The 18,791-nt window shown below is 45.1% G+C and overlaps 1 protein-coding gene across 5 annotated transcripts in view; it reads right to left on the bottom strand.

Annotated features, from left to right (window-relative positions):
- LOC138745036 (uncharacterized) overlaps positions 1-15,620 on the bottom strand; it is a 63,111-nt gene extending 47,491 nt beyond the window's left edge. For 4 of the 5 annotated variants that reach the window (XR_011345921.1, XR_011345920.1, XM_069902082.1 and 1 more), the window contains exon 1: positions 14,898-15,620. Coding sequence is in view for 3 of the 5 variants with exons in the window: in XM_069902082.1 (XP_069758183.1) it covers positions 14,898-15,329 (432 nt within the window). In the remaining 2 variants the exon portion in view is untranslated. The remainder of the gene's footprint in view (positions 1-14,897) is intronic. The other variant, XM_069902080.1, reaches the window with a different exon arrangement.
- Positions 15,621-18,791: the final 3,171 nt, after the last annotated feature.

The raw sequence follows: 18,791 nt of genomic DNA, 5'->3' as shown, positions 1-18,791 counted from the left end.
TACAGTCTCGCCTTCCAGGTTCATCTTGCAGAGAGACAAGACCCTCTTAGTGGACATATTAGTTTATTAAAGGTGTCTTATACTCGCACTGCTGCTGTGGTTATTGTCAGTACACAAGTTATCACTTGCAAAAGGAGATTTGTCCTTGCCTGCTCATAAATAAATCTAGGACACTGAAGGAGAGGCCTGTCAAGACACAAAATGTATCAAAATAGACCAGGATAATCTGAACAGAAGAAGTAGGCCATAAGCAAAGACTTCTGTTCAAAATGAAAAGTGCATTTGCTATGCAATGAAGAATCATCGAACACAGAAGGTTGTCAGGGTCTGCGGTGCAATTTCACAAATGGCAATGATATTTTTTTAAAAAATCTTTGCTCTTAAATGCTACATTGGGGAGAGTTTGATATACTAGTCTCTGAAACAACAGATGTGCATGTATCAGAAGTCGCTTTCACACTTGCAAGTTATCCCAGGAATTAACTGCCAATCGGCCTTTAAAGTGCCCAGTGTGAAAGCAAAAAAAAAATCAGCTCAACGCCGGCGTCAGATGATGTCATTTCACGCCAGGGATTGACGGCCTCGACCCCAGTACAATCCCCGGCGTCTGTCTGCAAGTGCCGTGCTGCAATCAGGCAAGTGTGAAATGGGTGATTGCATTGTGGGATTGAAATGACCCAAGTTTTTACATGAGTGCAGGAAGATTAAAATAAAGATATAAACTGAGCCATGAGAAAGTTGCAGTGGGAGAGTGAGAAAGGCAATAAACAGAAATAGCAAAGGCAGACAATTTTTAAACAGCGTGGGAAAATTGGTAGTGCTATAGCACACCATTTATTAAAAAGGTGGGAAAAATGCAATGGCAGACCTGACTTCCCAGAATGCATGTGGCAGAGAAAGACCTCTATGGATGATCCATGCATGCAGCCTTTTCTCTGCCGCATGGCATTCTGGGAGGGCAGGTCCACCATCGCTTCCCTCCTCCCCATAGTATTTATAAATCGTACGCGATAGCGCTACCAACTTTCACACGCTGTTTAAAAATTGTCCACTGTTGCTATATATTGTTTGCACTTTCCATGGTCCCTTGTAAAGGTTTACATAGGTCGGCACAACAACACTGTGCTGTACATAAAGCTTAATTATGTTATAACTAGGCATGATTAATTTTGTTCAAAAGCAAGATCAGAATTTAGGGAAGATCCACCATCACTTGATGTGTCATAACTCCATCGGTAGAAGGTAGAACAGTCCTAACCCTGGGGATGGCTACTTGCAAGTGTGAAAGTGTTCAGAGAACCAGTTAAGAGTGGTCAAGTGTGAAAAGCCAAATCCACCCCCCCCCCCAATCCTATCCCAAGAAGCTGAATGGCCAATTTAGTGGGATGCAAGTGTGGAAGGGGTTAGAGTTTACAAACTCAAATCAGACTCATTGAAGGACTTATTTTTGCACTTTTTTTCTTCTCTGTGTTGCAGTTTGTTTACATTTCTTTATTTGGTTACACGTTTACAATTTTTTTCTTTGCACGATCAAGTGGTGACTCTGCCTGCCCAGCAGGAAAAAGAATCTTAGGGTTGTATGCGATGTCATGTATGTACTCTGACAACAAATCTGAGGACTCTGCTCAAAGTTTACGGGCACCCTTCCTTGTGAATTTAAATTTAGACATACAGCAGGTTAACAGGCCCTTTGTGCTCACATGCCTGTGCTGTATAAATACCCCAAATGACTTCCATAACCCCTGTCTGCTTTGAAGCAGTCAAGTTTTGGTTTCTGTACTTCTTCTGTCTACATAAAAACAAAGAAAAATCATGTTTCACGAGGTACTTCAATGTGCTGTAGTCCCCAGGGCCCCCATTGAGGATAGTTGATGACCTCGCTGTATACATCTTTGCTTTAATCTCCATGTTTATTTGTTATGCTGCTTTGAATGACTGCTTTCCACTTCCCCAACCCATGAATCCACAAATATAACTCAACTAATCCTTGGAGAAGGCACGGTCAGCACAAAACTATTACAGCGCCAGCGACCCATGTTAGAATCCACTGCTATCCACAAGGAGAATGTACGTTCTCCCCATGACTGCGGGGCGGGGGGGGGGGTCCTCCATTTTCAAAAACAAAGGGTTTGTAGGTCAACTGGTCACATGGGTGTACTTGGGCAGCATGCTGGAGGGAATTAACATTGCTGAAACACTGTCTGAACTCAGTTTTACATTATAACTGAGCTGCGACCCTTTGGGAAAGAGTTCCAAGTATTTTAAATGAAGGAAACTTTGTTTAAATTGAGAAAACAGGAGGAAGAGAATGTGTGACAGCCCTGAAGAGGAATGAGCTGGTGGTTGAATGAAGCCAGACAGAATTTTAAGGACCAGCTACATCTGAACTGGAAACAGGATAACAGCAGCAAGGAATCTCACATTTTGAAAACCTAAAAAGGAAAATGGGACATCATGTAACAAAGCACTCTGATTAATGAAGCATTTTCTTAACAAAGGGGTAACAACAATACTAAGTGCAACAGTGAGCTTGCACATCATATACATTGTACATCTACACCATTTTTTTAAAAATTGCTGTAGCTGAACTGGTACAGGGTACAATCTACAAAAACTAAATGGCAATAAATGTAATAGAGTTCGATAATAAATACAGTAAAACCCCTGGTATCAGGAATTTAAGCAACCAGCAAACAAAAAAAAGGAAAGTAAACAAAATAATTGGTAAAAACACGCAAGTTTAAAATTGTAACACTAAAAGTTCGCTGAAGTAACACAAACCTTTGGAGAAGATGGGAACAAATATTCAGCCAGTAGAGTGCCTTGGTCGTCCTTTGCTCGTACCCACTGTTAGAATCCAATTATGTGAAACACCAATGGCATAGTCCAGGATGAAGAGCTGGTTGATCCCGCTATTCGTTGGGGCGACTCGCTTAAAGTGTCTCCTTATCCCTGCTAAGTAAGAGTTGCCCCAGTCAGAGGCTTCATCTGTAAACTTGATTGGGGGTGGGGGGGGGGGTTAATTATCTATAATGTTATCATTCATCTTCTAGTGGCTCTGTGGAGGGGAGGAACCTGCAGATGCAGCGCCGGTTAAATGTTTTCAAAGAATGTGACTGAAAATAAAGTAAAATGCCACTCAACCACTGCTACCCATCATGAAAAACGCATACTGAGCCATACCACGTCTGCACTTCGCCAAGTCCCATCACCTGGCTGGACGACTTGTTCCAATGTACAAGCAGAGACTGAGGACCACAGCACCAATGGTAAAGACAGCAAAGGTGTGGTCGAGGGAGGAGCAGCTTCAGGACAGCTTTGAATCAATGGATTGTAACATATTCAATAACTCATCCATCGACTTGAACGAATATGCAACAGGCGTCACTGACTTCATCAAGACCTGCGTGGATGAGTGTGTGCCCTCGTGGAAATACCGGGCGTTCCCCAACCAGAAGCCCCCAACCAGAAGCTCTGGATGAATCAGAGAAACCACAACCTGCTGAGGGTGAAAACAAGGGTGTTTAAGGCAGGGGATCTAGATCTTTACAAAAAGTCCAGGTACAGCCTGTGGAAGGTCACTTCGAAGCAACGTGGCAATTCTGGAAGAAGCTAAAAGACAGAAACTGATACACACCAGCTATGGCAGGAATGCAGGTCATCACAGCCTACAAAGGGAGGGCAAACACTATCGATGGCTGCGATGCTTCATTACCCGATGAGCTGAACACCTATGTCCGCTTTGAGAAGAACCAAACAGTGCCAACTAGAATCCAGGAAAAGACCAAGGACCCTGTGATATCTGACAAACTTGCCTATATTTTTCCTAATTTTAATCCAATCTGACAGGTGTAATTCGCAAGTGGCTTCTTTGACCCGGATGTTTTAGTCCTGTCCAGTTTTAGAAAGATATTGAAAAAAAAAAATCTTTGGTCCTCTTTCAGTAATTCTTACAATTGATTCACAACCAAATCCCTTAACTGCTCTTTTTGGAGTTTTAGGTGCAGATTTACGGATGAAGCCTCTGACTGGGCAACTCTTACTTAGCAGGGATAAGGAGACACTTTAAGAGAGTCGCCCCAATGAATAGCGGGTTCAACCAGCTCTTCGTCCTGGACTACGCCACTGGTGTTTCACATAACTGGATTCTAACAGTGGGTACGAGCTTCGGCTCATCAGAGGATTTCTTCTTAAATGGAAGGATCCTACCCCTCCTACTATCGTTCATTGGTTTTCACAAACCATCGCCTGTTTGTACTTAGAAAAATAAAAGTGCAACATTTGATCTCTTAAATTTGAAGAGACAGTGCCCATTCATACAATATTTTTGTTTGATATAATTTCTATCGTTTTCTCTGATTTATCATCCCTATCTGATACCATTAAGTTTCTCCTTTGGGTGAGAACAAGGCTTCTGTGTTTGATGAAGGATGATCCAAGGCTCTCCAGTTTTTGCTTTCCCCCCCCCCCCCCCCACCACCCTTTCAGATTAGTATAAGGGGTTTTAAACTATAAAGCAAATTCTTTTTTCCTTTGAGTGTTACTATTTACTGATTGTTGTATATTGTAATATTTTCAATCCTGTATCCTTATTCTCTCTGTGTATTCTGTGCATTGTCTATTGTATGTTGAAAAAGAAAAAAAAACAAGTTGCCTGATAAACAAATAATTACATCCACAAACATTGCTCAAAATTTTAACTCTCATTACTTCACAGATTCCCGGATGACACCTTGATGTAGTATTCAATTAGAGAAACTAAATTTAAGATGAATTACAGAGACAAAATCTGATCAGAATTAGAAATAGATCACAATATCCTTTTTCCATTTTTTTTCTGCAAAGCTTGACAGATTAAGTAGACAGTTCATGGGTTCAATGCCCTCCCCAGCTTTAAATAATGCAATGGAGTACTTTCCACCCTCCAGGGCAGAGATGCTACAAATGCTCAGTGACTCATGTGAAGGACAAGTTTTAGCATTCAAACAGCCCAAACGGTCACTGATCAGAGTTCTACAATTCAGAAACAACGACTGCTCTGTTGAGCATTGAAAATGAAGGTCAGCCTTAATTCATTGGAAGGACACTCAACTCAATTCAAAAAGATTACACCCAAGATTTACCAACACACATAGGGACAGTCACAGCACAAAACAGGGCCTTGGACCCAACTTGTCCAAGTTGGCATTCTTGGCTCACCCAACAAGTCAGATATGGTCCATATTTCTGTTCAAATGTCTTTTGAATATTGTAATTTTATGTACTTCTGTAGTTTCTTGATATGAACTGAAAGAGTGACGTTATCCCTCAGATACCTTGTAATTTTTCCTCTTCCACCATAAACCTGTGTTTTAGAACAGTCTGCTCTGGGGATTTGGGTGTGGGGGGGAAGACTGTGAGCATTCACCCTATCCATGTCCCTCTGATTTTATAAACTTCTACAAGGTCACCCCCATCAGCCTCCCATGCTCCAGGGAATGCAGACCCAGCCCATTGAACATCTCTCAACAACTCAAGCCCTCCAGTGTCAACAACATCCTGGCGAATCTCCTCCTCACCCCCTTCCAGCTTATCACTGGGTAACCGACAGGGGTACGTAGCTAGCCACCTTTTCAGCTCGGCAGCACCCCTAACCCCCACATCCCTCCCACATAGTTTTGTACTGTGCTTAGAGACCGCGGCATGTGAGGCAGATGCTGTGGTCTCACAGTTCAAAAATCAGGCACCACTGAATCCCTCAGCCTACACCAGAGCTCCAAACACCTGTCGCTATGCAGGTGCAGTAGGCCAAGGAGAGGGTTCGGAGTCAGATGTCGGGGGCTGCATTTCAAACCACAAACAACAATCACTGCTCTACTCAACCCACCCAATGGAAAAAAAGACAACAAACCAGCAGATGCATAGAAGAATTCATTTGTAAATGATCATGTTGAGTCTTTTGTGTGCACCCATGCACCAAGATGGTCTGTTGCAACTTTTATTTTTATATATCCAGTAATTGACATTGGCCTTGGATTTTTTTTTCCATTTGAATTTTTTTTTAAATCAGAATTTGTAGTATATTTCATAAAAGTCCATTCTTGGGTGACGTGGATCTGATTCTGTTTGTAAGTTGATTCATTAACAGCACTGTGGTGGATTTAACTCCCTTTTGAGTATTAAGGCCCAAGTTTTTTCTCAGACGTTGTGTTGGAAAGTGTCAGACTTTTTCCCCCAAAGCTTGCCTCCTTCCCCGCGGTCTGTCGTTAAGCTGCATGACCTTTCCTAAGAGGTTGTAATGCATTTTTAACGATGAAAAATGCAAACCTAGATTTTGTTTTTGAATCAAGGTAGCATTATTGTTTGTGCTATCCATGTGGCCAGGCCTTCAGGAGTATTACACAGGCTGCAGCAAAATTTGCAAAGGGAATTCCTTGCAAAGCCCATTTCATTTTATTAATGACTTCAGTTGAAGACGCTGAGATGTGTGCCTTCACGTTGTCGGGTTATTTCCATCCCATCCTTCCTCCCTTCCCTGACCATTTTGCCTTGTAGGAGATTTTCCATCTGCAGTTGGTTGTGTTCCTGCAATCTACTCTTCATCTGTTATTGGTGACTTTTCACTGGGAAATTCTAGTTTTTGTTTTAAAATTGCATAAAATAAAAGCACTTTTTAAAAAAACTTCATTCCTCTCTGTTTCGCAAACAGTTTTAATATTGCATTTGGATTTTTCTTTCTGTTTAAGATCAGATGGAAGGGATGGGAATGGGAAGAGGTATAATCCAGGTAGCCATGAGAGTCTCTGTGTTTGTAATAGATATCCGTGGCTAGTTTGTCACCTGAGATAGAGATAGAATGGGCAATAAAAAAAAACTATGCAATACGTGTGACTGTATACTCTGCTCCTCTGGCCTTCACCTACTCAGTTGTGAATACCAGTCTTCTATTCAGTTTCAAATGCTTAACATCTCCAGATGAAAGCCAGCAAAATTTAAAGGAAAAATATCTGGAATACAAGGGCGTAATAATTGATGCTTGGGTTAACAAAAGTATTGGACAATTTCTGTTACTGATAAGACAAATTACTGAAATTACTCTGGATAATAATAAACACTATTTTCCTTGTCTCAGAAAAAAAAAAAGATCGGATGGAAGGGAGCCTCAAATGCCGACAGTTCTGTCTGAGGACGTATTTCCCCGACTTCACTCCTGAAAACCCTACCTTTAAATGTGGGATATTGTCTGCTAATCTCTACACTTGGACCAAGACTAATTGATCTTTTCCCTTCAGTATCTAGAAACCTTTCATCGGCAGTGAGAATAAATAGTTTTATTTTAAGTAGTAATGTTTCAAAACTGGACCAATTAATTCTGAAGCTAGAAAATTTGTGTAGAGCCTACTGAGTTGGCAACAGTGAAACTGCAACACCATTTACTGTACCTTTGATAATATAGATGCAGCTTTTCTCCTTGTTTAATGCCTAATCATGAAGCCAGCTTGTAAATGAATAAACAATATGCAATATCTCGTATCATTTGGATTCTCACTGAGTGTGCGCTGATTGCAAAACTTGTTTGCACATGCACGCACAGCTGTGGTTGTGGCACCTTTATGTGCTCTCGCTCCCCCCCCCCCCCCACATTAAAACCTAGCTATGCCCCTAGTGACTGACAGGACACACGGTACTGTAAGCGTGATCTCACCAACGCCATCATGAGGTCCCACCCCTCTCGGTTCTCCACATATGCAGCGACAACAAATTGACTGCATGGCTCACAGTACAAGACCTTCCCATACACAAGTCACATGTTCCTTACAGACATTTCAACAGTAAACCTCTCAAAATTTCTAAAATGCAAATACTTTTCATGTTTCCTGCCTTTTCCAGCCGATTTGAACAGTTAAGCAATGTCTCATCAGAGCCACTGAAAAATGCAATGAGAACAAACGAAGCAAATACTGGCACTAAAAAAAGTACCAATAAATCACCTTGTACCATGTGGGACATTCTCAACTGCTCTAGTTTTAGAAAGCAGCAGCACAGAATTTCAAAACCGAAACCACATAGTGTGAGGAAGATGCTCTGAAGGAAGTATCTGTCTAATATTGAAATTTGTTTGTTTTCACTTCTCAAGCATCTAAATTAGAAAAGATTGCCATCATCCTGGCCTTGCACTCCTACCTCAGGCAGAAAGTACAGAGGCCCAGCAACCCTAGGTTGGAGGATCTAGATCCATCCAACCCCAAACACAACACGACTTCTGGACCAAAAATTTGGTTGCATGACAGACCCAGCACAATTTTCTTATTTTTCCAGCCAACTGAATATTTAGCATCTTTCTCTTTTTCAATATTTTTTTAATTGAAATTCCACATCAAAAAATAGAGTACATAAGAATACATATTAAAAGTTTTAAAAAGTACATTACACTAAATCATACCAATTCAACCAAGGTACCTGGATTCTCAATTAAACAAATTATATGACAGTAATATATTATTTTATTATTAAAAGATCTAAACCCACTACCAAATATGAAGCTTTTTGGTAAGGAGAGGAAAAAGAATTCCTTATCAAAGTAATAAATTACCTTCTTCGTCATTTATATTAAATCAGAGATTCCGAAAATAATTCATAAAAGGTCCTTGCAGTGTTTGAAAATTTAAATCAGAAAGTGAGTATCTCATCTTGTCTAAATCTAAATATGACGCCACGTAGGCATTGAGTAGGTGAAGCAACGTCCTTCCATCTGCACTCCTAGCTATAAGCGAAGCAAAAGCTAATACATGCAGATCTGATGCTGTTCGACTTGGGTCACTCGCTCCAGTTGCAAACACGGCAGTTATAGGCTTAAAATCAACTTTAAAAAGTACAGAAAAAGTTTGAAATACTTCATTCCAGTATTTCTCAAGGCTCTGGCATGTCCAGTATATGAATTAATGAAGCATCTCCATTATTGCATCTATCACAACAAGAAAATACATCTGCATAATACTTTAAATTGGAGGAGGGAGTAGCAGGCACACAAAGATGAAGTATTAACCAATTTGAAAATGAAGCACCAAGTTTCTTCAGAGATTAAATGTTGTAGGTCCTGTTCCCAGGCTTTTTCCAATTAAAACATAGAAATACTGGAGAAACTCGGCGAGTCTTGCAGTGTCCATAGGAGGTAAAGATATATTGCCTATGTTTCAGTCTGAGTCCTTCGTCATGAAAAACCAAAGAACAGGGAAGAGTCAGAATAAAGAGAAGACTGGCTGGTGGAGGGAGTCCAGGTGAACAAATGGTGTTCTTTGGATATTACAAAGAGAGGCGAGAACTCATTTTGGCTGTGTGAAAGGAAATTGGGGGGGGGGGGGTGGGGAGGAAAGGGAAGAGACATGCACACGCAGAGCTGGGGGCAAAACAATGAGGGCAGAAGGGGGGAGGGGGAAGAACTGTGTTAGTTATACTTACAATGTTTGTGTGCTTCATGTTCCTGGGAAAGTGTATTGTACTTTTATAACTGACCAACTTCATTCAGCCAGCTTTACTCTGCATTTATCATCTGATTGTACAAGTACAACCCAATGAAACAGCGTGCTTTGTGTAAATCACTGTAAACACATAATACACACACACACAAATGATACATGTCCACAGTGTGTATAGACAAATTCTAAAATAAGAGGGTTTGTATGAGCTCAGCTATCTCACTGCCCATGGGAGGAATCTGTTTCTCAGCTCAGTGGTTCTGACTCCAAAACTCCAATAATGACAAGGTAGCTTCATGAATTAGGAACAGGAAATATTATACAAACCACAAAGAATTCATTAGCTGCAGCAAAAAAATTCCTCATTTTCAATTGATCTTTCCTAGAAGATAATAATCCAAATGGGGTGACAAGAATCTTATCAAAGACCCGACATTATTTACGAACAATAACTTTTGATAAGTACAATTTTGAAACTCAGACGATGTTAAATGGTGCACAATCATCCAGCAAGCCCAAACATTGAGAATTTCCCCCAAATCATCAATTGATTCTTCATTAGCATAATGCTCTTTCAATCCCCCCCCCCCCCAAGCAAATTTTGATCTCTGGAGTTTGTCCTTCATGCCACACGTCCACCCCATTTGTGTGTGAATAGTTCAAGATTACCAAAGAAAACTGATATGAGCAATATCCAACAGGCAATTTTACTAGCAAATACAATTCCCGAGGTAGTGATTTTGGTCCACACATTGCCAAGCTACATAGACGAATGAATACTGTTACTGAGCAGAAGGCAAAATATCCAAATTGCATGAGAATGTTCATGACTTAAGAGTCATTCTAACATCTGGAGCCAATTAAGCTTAAAAATATTGTCTGCTGGGGTGTAGAAACTACTGCAACAAATTTGCAGACATCCATCTCCAATAAAGTGATAATCAAATCACCAGTTAATCAGTGCTTTAGCAACGCAAGGGGCAACACCCCTGCTCTTAAAGCTATTTTGTGTAGTTTTCCTACATCCAACTCAAAACAAGAGATGGACTCAACTAAGTTGAGCTAAACGAGAAAGTCTGCAGACACGAGAGTTATGTGCAATACACACATTTTTCATTTAAAAAAAATTTAGACATACTTCACAGTAACAGGCCCTTCTGCCCCACGAGCCCGTGCCACCCAAATACCCAATTAACCTACATTATGAAGGGGGGAGGGGGAGGAAACTGGACCATAGAGGAAACCATGCAGACATGGGGTGAACGTACAAACTCCTTTACAGACAGCATCAGATTTGAACCCAGGTCACAGGCACTATAATAACCCGTTGCTAACTGCTACGTTAACTGTACCGCCCAGGAAAAGGTTAGCAGGCCCATGCAGAGCATCATAGGAATTTAGGGATTTGCTCCAGGTCAAGGTTGTGAAGGAAGGAAAAATGAACAACAAAAGTCAATGCAAAATGAAAGGGTTAAATGCCCCTCAGTCAATTACTAATGATCAGTCCAAATGTCTCTGATGGGACGAACTTAAAATCCATGTCACCCACATTTACTTGTGACACACAAACTTCCAGAGTAACTGCCTTCTAGGTCAGGGGGGTAATGAATAAACTATGTGTAATTTATATCATAAAGAAAAGCAAACAACTAGTAGGCAAAATATTTCAATGGTTTAAAAAATCTGCTTGTTCTATAGATCATTGAGGCAATTAATTATAGAAACAATTTAAATTGTTATCAGAGAAAAGTGGATAGATAGCAATTCTCAACCATTTTCTTTCCACTCACATACCACTTTAAGTAATCCCTCTGCCATTGGTGCTCTGATTAGTAAGGGAGTGGGAAGGGCAGGTTGAGAATCACTGCTCTGGACCCAATTGTTAATGAAATATTTTGCTTGAGAAAAATTGTCACTGTCCATTTCCTTTGGAGTTATGAAACCGTGCACATAACGAGTCAATGAGGTACAATTAAAACAGTGGTTCTCAACCTTTCTCTTTCCACCCACTTACCACCTTAAGCAATCCCTTACTAATCACAGAACACCGATGGATTACTTAAAGTGGGATGTGAGTGGAAAGAAAAAGGTTGAGAACCACTGAGATAGAATGAAGCAATGTATCCCATCACCATCTCAGAACTGAATATAATGATTCAGTCACAAGTCACCAAGATGAATATAATGTTAACTAGTAGAAAATACTCAACATTTCCAGTTACTTTACAAATTGTACTATGGCCAATCTTGATACACAGGCTATGATTTTGCCACATAATAACTTAAAAAGCAATTTGGATACAAGGTAGGCAGCTTCAGGATTATTTCCATGCTCCGTACTCCGAACCTTCCAAAAAGGACTTTTAAAAATCAATATTAACTCTTTCACATCTACACGTGCCAATAGAACCAAAGTTTGAGTTTACACTGCATTATATCTGGGAAAACTGGACAAGCAAATACATTAAAAATAGTGAAACATGAACATCTGCAGATGTTGCGATTGTAGTAAAGACACAGAAATGCTGGAGGAACTCAGCCGGTCTCGCAGCGTTCATAAAGATACATGACTGACGTTTCAGGCCAGAGCTCTTCTTCCAGGAATAAGCAAACAGGAAAGTACAAGAATAAAGAGACTGAAGACTGGCCTGTAATGGCTCTGACTTAACACCGCTTACAAACAAATAAAGAATGCACTCACTCGTTTCTATCAGCGCACCATGAAGTCGACTTTCTTTTATTATTCACTAGACACAATATTGCCTTCTGAAGCTCCCAAAAACACCACCCAGCTAAACTTCTCTGATCTTCTCACTGCAACACAGGTGATCCTGACACTCTTACTCTCCTCCTCCTGCATCTGAGATTAATTTCCTGTATACTGATGTTCAACATATGCATGCCTTTACCCCCCAGGCGTCATATTGCTTACGCCATCAGGAGTGGTTGGCACCGCTCCCGACAAAGGTAAGTACACAACTGCAACAGGCCGGGGGAGGGGGGGGATGTCCAGATCAACAAAAGGTAGATAAGAGCAGAGGTGAGAATTGATTTGATTCAGAAGACGAGATGTTGTTCCTCCAATTTGCTGGTGGTCTCAGTCTTGCATGACAGACATGTCAGCAAGGAGAAAGGATGTGGAATTGAAATGGGTGGCCTCTGGGAGATCCACACTATTCGAGTAGACAAAGCAGAGATGCTCAAAGTGATCTCCCAGTCTCTTTGATGTAGAGGAGACCACAACGGGAGCACTGGTTGCAGTAGATGACCCCTGCAGATTCATTCCTGGTGCTTCAGTTTTCTCCCACCATCATAATGTATGGGAGCTATAGGTTAAATGGGGTATTTGGACAGCAGGGGCTCTTGGGCCAGAATGGCAGTGCAGTAAATTAAACGTTGCTTGGGAGGACTGTTTGGGGACCTGAATGATGGGAAGAGAGGTTATGTGAGAACAAAGTGGAGCATCTCCTTCAGTCACAGGGATAGGTGCCAAGGGGATGATTGGTGGGGAGAAAGAGTGGACAAGGGGGCCACAGAGGGAACACCCCCTGTGGAAGGTGGAGCGAGGAATAAGTGTCTAGTTGTGGGATTAATAGGTGACAGAAATGGCAGAGGAGGATATGTTGGACATGGAGGTTGGTGGGATGGTTGGGGAGGACAAAGGGAATCCTGTCCTTGTTGCGTATGGGGCCAGAGGGGACCAGGACACATGTGTGGGTGATGGCTGTGGAGGGAAAGCCACATTTGTTTGAAGGAGGATATCTCTGATGATCTGGCATGGAAGGCTTCATGGGAGCAGATGCGATGGAGAAATTGAGTGAAGGGAATGGAATCCTTACAGCGGGCAGAGTGTGAAGTGCTATCGTCTAGGTAGTCGTGAGTGTGGTTGGGTTTGTGGAAGATCTGCCAAGAGTTTGTTCCCTGAGATGGTGACAGAGACATGGACCAAGTGAATTTGAAGTCATGGTCAAAGTTGGCAGCAGAATGGACAATGTTGATGAGCTCCTCCTGAGGGCATGAGGCAGCACCAAACTAGTTGTCAATGTAGCAGAGCAAGAATTGAGGGTAGGGTTTTAACATGGATTGCTCCATGTAGCTAACAAAACGGCAGGCCTAGGTAGGGCCCATGCGGGTACTCACGGCTACCCCTTTGACCTAGAGAAAGTGGGATGAGTCAAAGAAGTTATCGAGGGCGAGTTCTGCCAGCCATAAAAATGCACCACAGGTTTCGAAAGCCTAAAAGAGGCAAACAAAAAAGCTTAGATGCTGGAAAAATGGAGCCACACACAAAATACTGGAGGACTCGAGCAGTTCAGGCAGCATCCATGAAGGCAACGGGACAGTGGCCACTTTAAGTCAAAGCCCTTCTTCAGGAAGGGCAAGAGGGCAGAAACCCAACTACAAAGGTGAAGGGAGAGGCAGGATCAGGCAAGTGAATTGCTGAAAGAGCCACTTTATTGGCTTCAATAGAGACATTCTTGCAGCTTCAAATAATTCGTTCAAATTGCACGTTGGGGAGAGCATCATTGGGGTTGGTATCCCAGGGCAGTACTAAAGACAATGAACCCACCAAGGCATCATCTCATCCAGGTGGATGCATAAAACCCAAAATACAGTAATCCCAGGTGGCATTATCCTGATCACTCACTCCTTTCTAAACTGATAATTATCCACTGCTGTTAAACAAGAAAGTCTGCCGAGGTTTGGTCCAGTGCAATACAAACGTGGTGGAGAAACTCAGCAGGTCACACAGTGTTCATCGGAAGCAAAGTTTCAGGTCTGGGACCTTCTTCAGGCAGGACAGGGAGGGAGGAAGGGGTAGGGGAAAGAATACAGACCGGCAGGTAATAGGCAAGTAGGAGGGGAGAAAAACAGCCCAGGTGTTGGGGGTAGGAGAGGCAAAGGAAGGGGATGGGGAGTTGGCGAGAGGGGTAGGGAAAGGGAGACTCGCAGAGGGATCCGAAAAGTTGGTTACCCATTTCTTCCTGCGGGGGCTGCGAGACCTGCTGAGTTTCTCCAGCCCTTCGGAATTCAAGTCTTTTCTCAAGGACAATCCACCGTTCTGGGTGCAAAACACGCAGGACCAGTCTTCATGTCCACCGTGGGGCATTTTGCGAGCTGGCCCTGAACCTGCGACTCCTCCCTCCCTCCCTCCAGGAACTCTGTTACGCCCTCAGTCCCTGCCGAAGCCAGGCCAGCAACATGGGAGAGGTCTTAAGGTGATTCAAGCCTATTAATAGACAACTCTCTGGATCAATAGCGCTACATCCACAAACAAATCATCCGTTGCTTTTGGGAGGAGCCACCACAAAGTCCTTGGAGAGGAAGCCCATCCAGAAACGCCCTGCACAAATCGTCCCGGGATGGGGGGGCAAAGAGCAAGCGGTGGACTGGGTTGGCATGGGCGCGATGGGACGAAGGGCCTGTTGTGGGGGGGTTTACCTTGGTCCCAAGGTGGATCTGGATTTCCATCTCCTGCTTCCTCTTCTCCAGCAGACTGAGCAGGTATTCTTGAAAGACGCCGACCTTGGTGAAGAAGTGCTCGCCCTGCCAGCAGCCTTCCATGTTGTCAAAGTCCACGCCGAGCGCCAGGAGGAAGCGGACACTGCGGGAGTCCAGCGCGATCTGCTGCGGTCTGGCGAGCAGAGCCGGGCGGCAGCGCTCCTCCAGCAGCACCAGGCGCTGCACCTTGCCCGAGCGGGCGGCGATCAGAGCGGCGGCCAGTCCCACCGGACCCGAGCCCACCACCAGCACGCGGGTCCGGGCTCGCCACCGCCGGTACCCGTCCACGCTCACCTTCAGCACCACGTAGACCAGCACCGCCACCAAGGTGCTCAAGGCGGTGTCGGACGCCAGGGTCTCGTACTTCTCCATGGCTTGTGCATTGAAAGCGGAGCCGGCTCAAGCGTCGCCTCTTCAAGGGGGCCGGGCAAGCCCCCGCTCAAGTGCCGGAGGAGCTTGACCTCGCCACCCTGGGATAAGCCCGTCAGCGCCAGGAGAAGCACGGGGGGGACTGCGCTCCGAAGCTGAACACGATCCGCTGGAGGGGACGCGGCGGTGTCAGGGGGAGGGAAAGGCTGTCGTCTCTCCCCTTCGCTATCTCAGATTCATTCCCACTCTCCCCCTCTCCTCCGTCCCCTCCCCCTCTCCCCTCTCCCCTCTCCCCCTCTCCCCTCTCCCCTCTCCCCCTCTCCCCCTCTCCCCCTCTCCCCTCTCCCCTCTCCCCCTCTCCCCTCTCCCCCTCTCCCTCTCCCCCTCTCCCTCTCCCCCTCTCCCCTCTCCCCCTCTCCCCCTCTCCCCTCTCCCCTCTACACCCCGTCTCCCCTCTACCCCCCCTCTCCCCTCTCCCCCTCTCCCTCTCCCCTCTTCCCCTCTCCCCTCTCCCCTCTCCCCCTCTCCCCCTCTCCCCCTCTCCCCTCTCCCCCTCTCCCCTCTCCCCCTCTCCCTCTCCCCCTCTCCCCTCTCCCCCTCTCCCCCTCTCCCCCTCTCCCCTCTCCCCTCTCCCCCTCTCCCCTCTCCCCCTCTCCCTCTCCCCCTCTCCCTCTCCCCCTCTCCCCTCTCCCCCTCTCCCCCTCTCCCCTCTCCCCTCTACACCCCGTCTCCCCTCTACCCCCCCTCTCCCCTCTCCCCCTCTCCCTCTCCCCTCTTCCCCTCTCCCCTCTCCCCTCTCCCCCTCTCCCCCTCTCCCCCTCTCCCCTCTCCCCCTCTCCCCTCTCCCCCTCTCCCCTCTCCCCCTCTCCCCTCTCCCCCTCTCCCTCTCTCCCCTCTCCCCTCTCCCCTCTCCCCTCTACACCCCGTCTCCCCTCTACACCCCGTCTCCCCTCTACCCCCCCTCTCCCCTCTCCCCCTCTCCCTCTCCCCTCTTCCCCTCTCCCCCTCTCCCCTCTCCCCTCTCCCCCTCTCCCTCTCCCCTCTTCCCCTCTCCCCTCTCCCCTCTCCCCCTCTCCCCCTCTCCCCCTCTCCCCTCTCCCCCTCTCCCCTCTCCCCCTCTCCCCTCTCCCCCTCTCCCTCTCTCCCCTCTCCCCCTCTCCCCTCTCCCCTCTACACCCCGTCTCCCCTCTACCCCCCCTCTCCCCTCTCCCCTCTCCCCCTCTCCCTCTCCCCTCTTCCCCTCTCCCCTCTCCCCTCTACACCCCGTCTCCCCTCTACCCCCCGTCTCCCCTCCCCCTTCTCCCCCCTCTCCCCCCACCGATTTGCAACCCTCCCGGTTTAGAGCTTTCCTCCCTGTCTGATCTCTCCCTCCTGGCGTGCGAGTCGCCCTTATCTGCCCATCAACTCCGCAGGGCGAAGGTGCAAACATCTAGTGACGCATCTCAGGTTCTGAACAAACTTTCAAACCTTCTCTGCATTTAAAGTCAATGAAGAGGCAGGAGGGAACGAGCCTCCCAAACGCCGCCTCCAGAGCCGGGAAACGGGGTGGAACTGCCCTGCTGTTACTCTACACCTTGTTGCCTTTGACCCTTGGGGCTTGTTGCATGGACGATATTTCCATTAATATTAAAACAATTCAAATTACTGAGAGGTTTTTCTTTTAAATCTGTTTCCAGCTTGAATGAGTTTCATGCTCATCGAGTATGCCAAGGAACTGAATGAATGGCTTGGTCACATGTGAGCAGCAAATGCACCACATCTCTCCCCTGCAGCCCAGCCAAGTTGGCTCAGAAATGTCATGTTTGAAGTAGGATCCCGATAGGGTTGTTCATGAAGTTAAACGCAAATTATTACTCGACCCGTTTAACGTGAAACACAAGGCAGATTTAAACCAGACAGGCTCCTATGGATGCGAGGGGTGTGGGAGTCCCGGTGGGACTCGGCAGAATAATGGTTCATCATGGACTAAATGGGCCAAAGGACCTGCTGTCGTGTTCTATGCTTCGACCCGAAGGGACCAGTGAGTCCACGTTGTTATTAGAATGATGGGATCTTTTATGATGCTGACACGTCTCCCTCGCCCTCTCCTCTCATAGTGCACGAGTGACGTGGCAATAACAAATCATAGATAAAGTGCTGGAAACACTCAGCAAGTCAGCTGGTAGCCATTGGACCCTCCAAGAGATACAGGGATTAAAAAAAACATGTTTGTCTTCTCCAGCTGAGAAGGTGGGAAACAGAGGGACTATCTATTGGGTCACTTGAGCAAGTGGAGCAGTTAAGAATATTGATATAATCATTGAATGACTTCCCTGGTTTTTGTTTCAAAGTTCCAGTATCGACAGGGTTTTTGATTTGAATTTATTCAGTGCGTCCTCTTTTTCCACGCTGCACCCCTTGTCATTCCGCTATCAAATGGGCAAGTCAGAGCTTGAACTTTGGCAATGTAAAGTGAAAGTTGCCATTAATAATAAAGCAAAATTAGAACAGGAGTGAGGGAGCGCCATCCACCGTGCCTCAGCAGAAACCCATGGTCCAAAAGGAAAGGTCTGGAGCAAAGGTCCAGGTGGAAAGGTAAACCTGGCTTGGCCAACGCAAACCTGATTCAAGTGTTTCTGATTTTTGCCATGCCTAACCATCAATATAATAATCTCAATTGCATAGCACAATGCAATTCAGCGCACCGAGCCAGGTTCTGCCTGTACTTGTACATCCTCCCCATGTCTGCGTGGGTTTCCTCTGTGTGATCCCGTTTCCTCCCACCCTTCAAAACGTTCGAGGGTTGACTTTTGAGGTTAATTGAGGCTCGTGAGCCAGAAGGGCCTATGACCATGCTGTATGTCTAAATTTTTTTTTAAAAGATATAGGAGCAGGAGTCAGCCATCCGGCCTATTGAGCCTGCTCCGCCATTCAATAAGACCACGGCTGATCTGACCGTGAACTCAACTCCTCCTACCCCCTGCCTTTTCCCCATGTAGATTATTCTCATCTTTGAGAGGCATTTAAATAGACAGACCATTAACTTAGTAAGCACAGAAGGATACTTCCCAAAGCAGATAATGGGATTAGAGTATACAAGCAAAGAGCTTGACATTGACACAGTGGGGTTTTTTTTTGCACTGGACTGTGTCTCTTCTTTGCAGGAATCAACTGAATGAATCTCCTCTGAGCTGTCTCCAATGCAAGTTAAATAAGGAGATTGATGCTTTATAGATTGCACCCAGTGTGGTCTCACCAATGCCCTTACATAGTTGGGGCAAGACTCCACCACTTTTGACCTCATCCCCTTTGCAATCAAGGATTATGTTCCATTTCCTTTTTGAAGTATCACTGCACCTGCATTATTAACCTTCCTCATTACGGTCCATCATTACATCCTCTTACTGTTAAAAAGTAGGAAGTACATTATCAATTATGTATTCAGCAAACTCCCATAAATAGCAATAAATAGGCCATCTGTTTCTG

Source organism: Narcine bancroftii, chromosome 10, assembly GCF_036971445.1.
Source record: "Narcine bancroftii isolate sNarBan1 chromosome 10, sNarBan1.hap1, whole genome shotgun sequence".
Taxonomy (NCBI): domain Eukaryota; kingdom Metazoa; phylum Chordata; class Chondrichthyes; order Torpediniformes; family Narcinidae; genus Narcine; species Narcine bancroftii.
The sequence above is the reverse complement of the archived record's forward strand: the minus strand, read 5'-3'. Positions and strand labels throughout refer to the sequence as shown.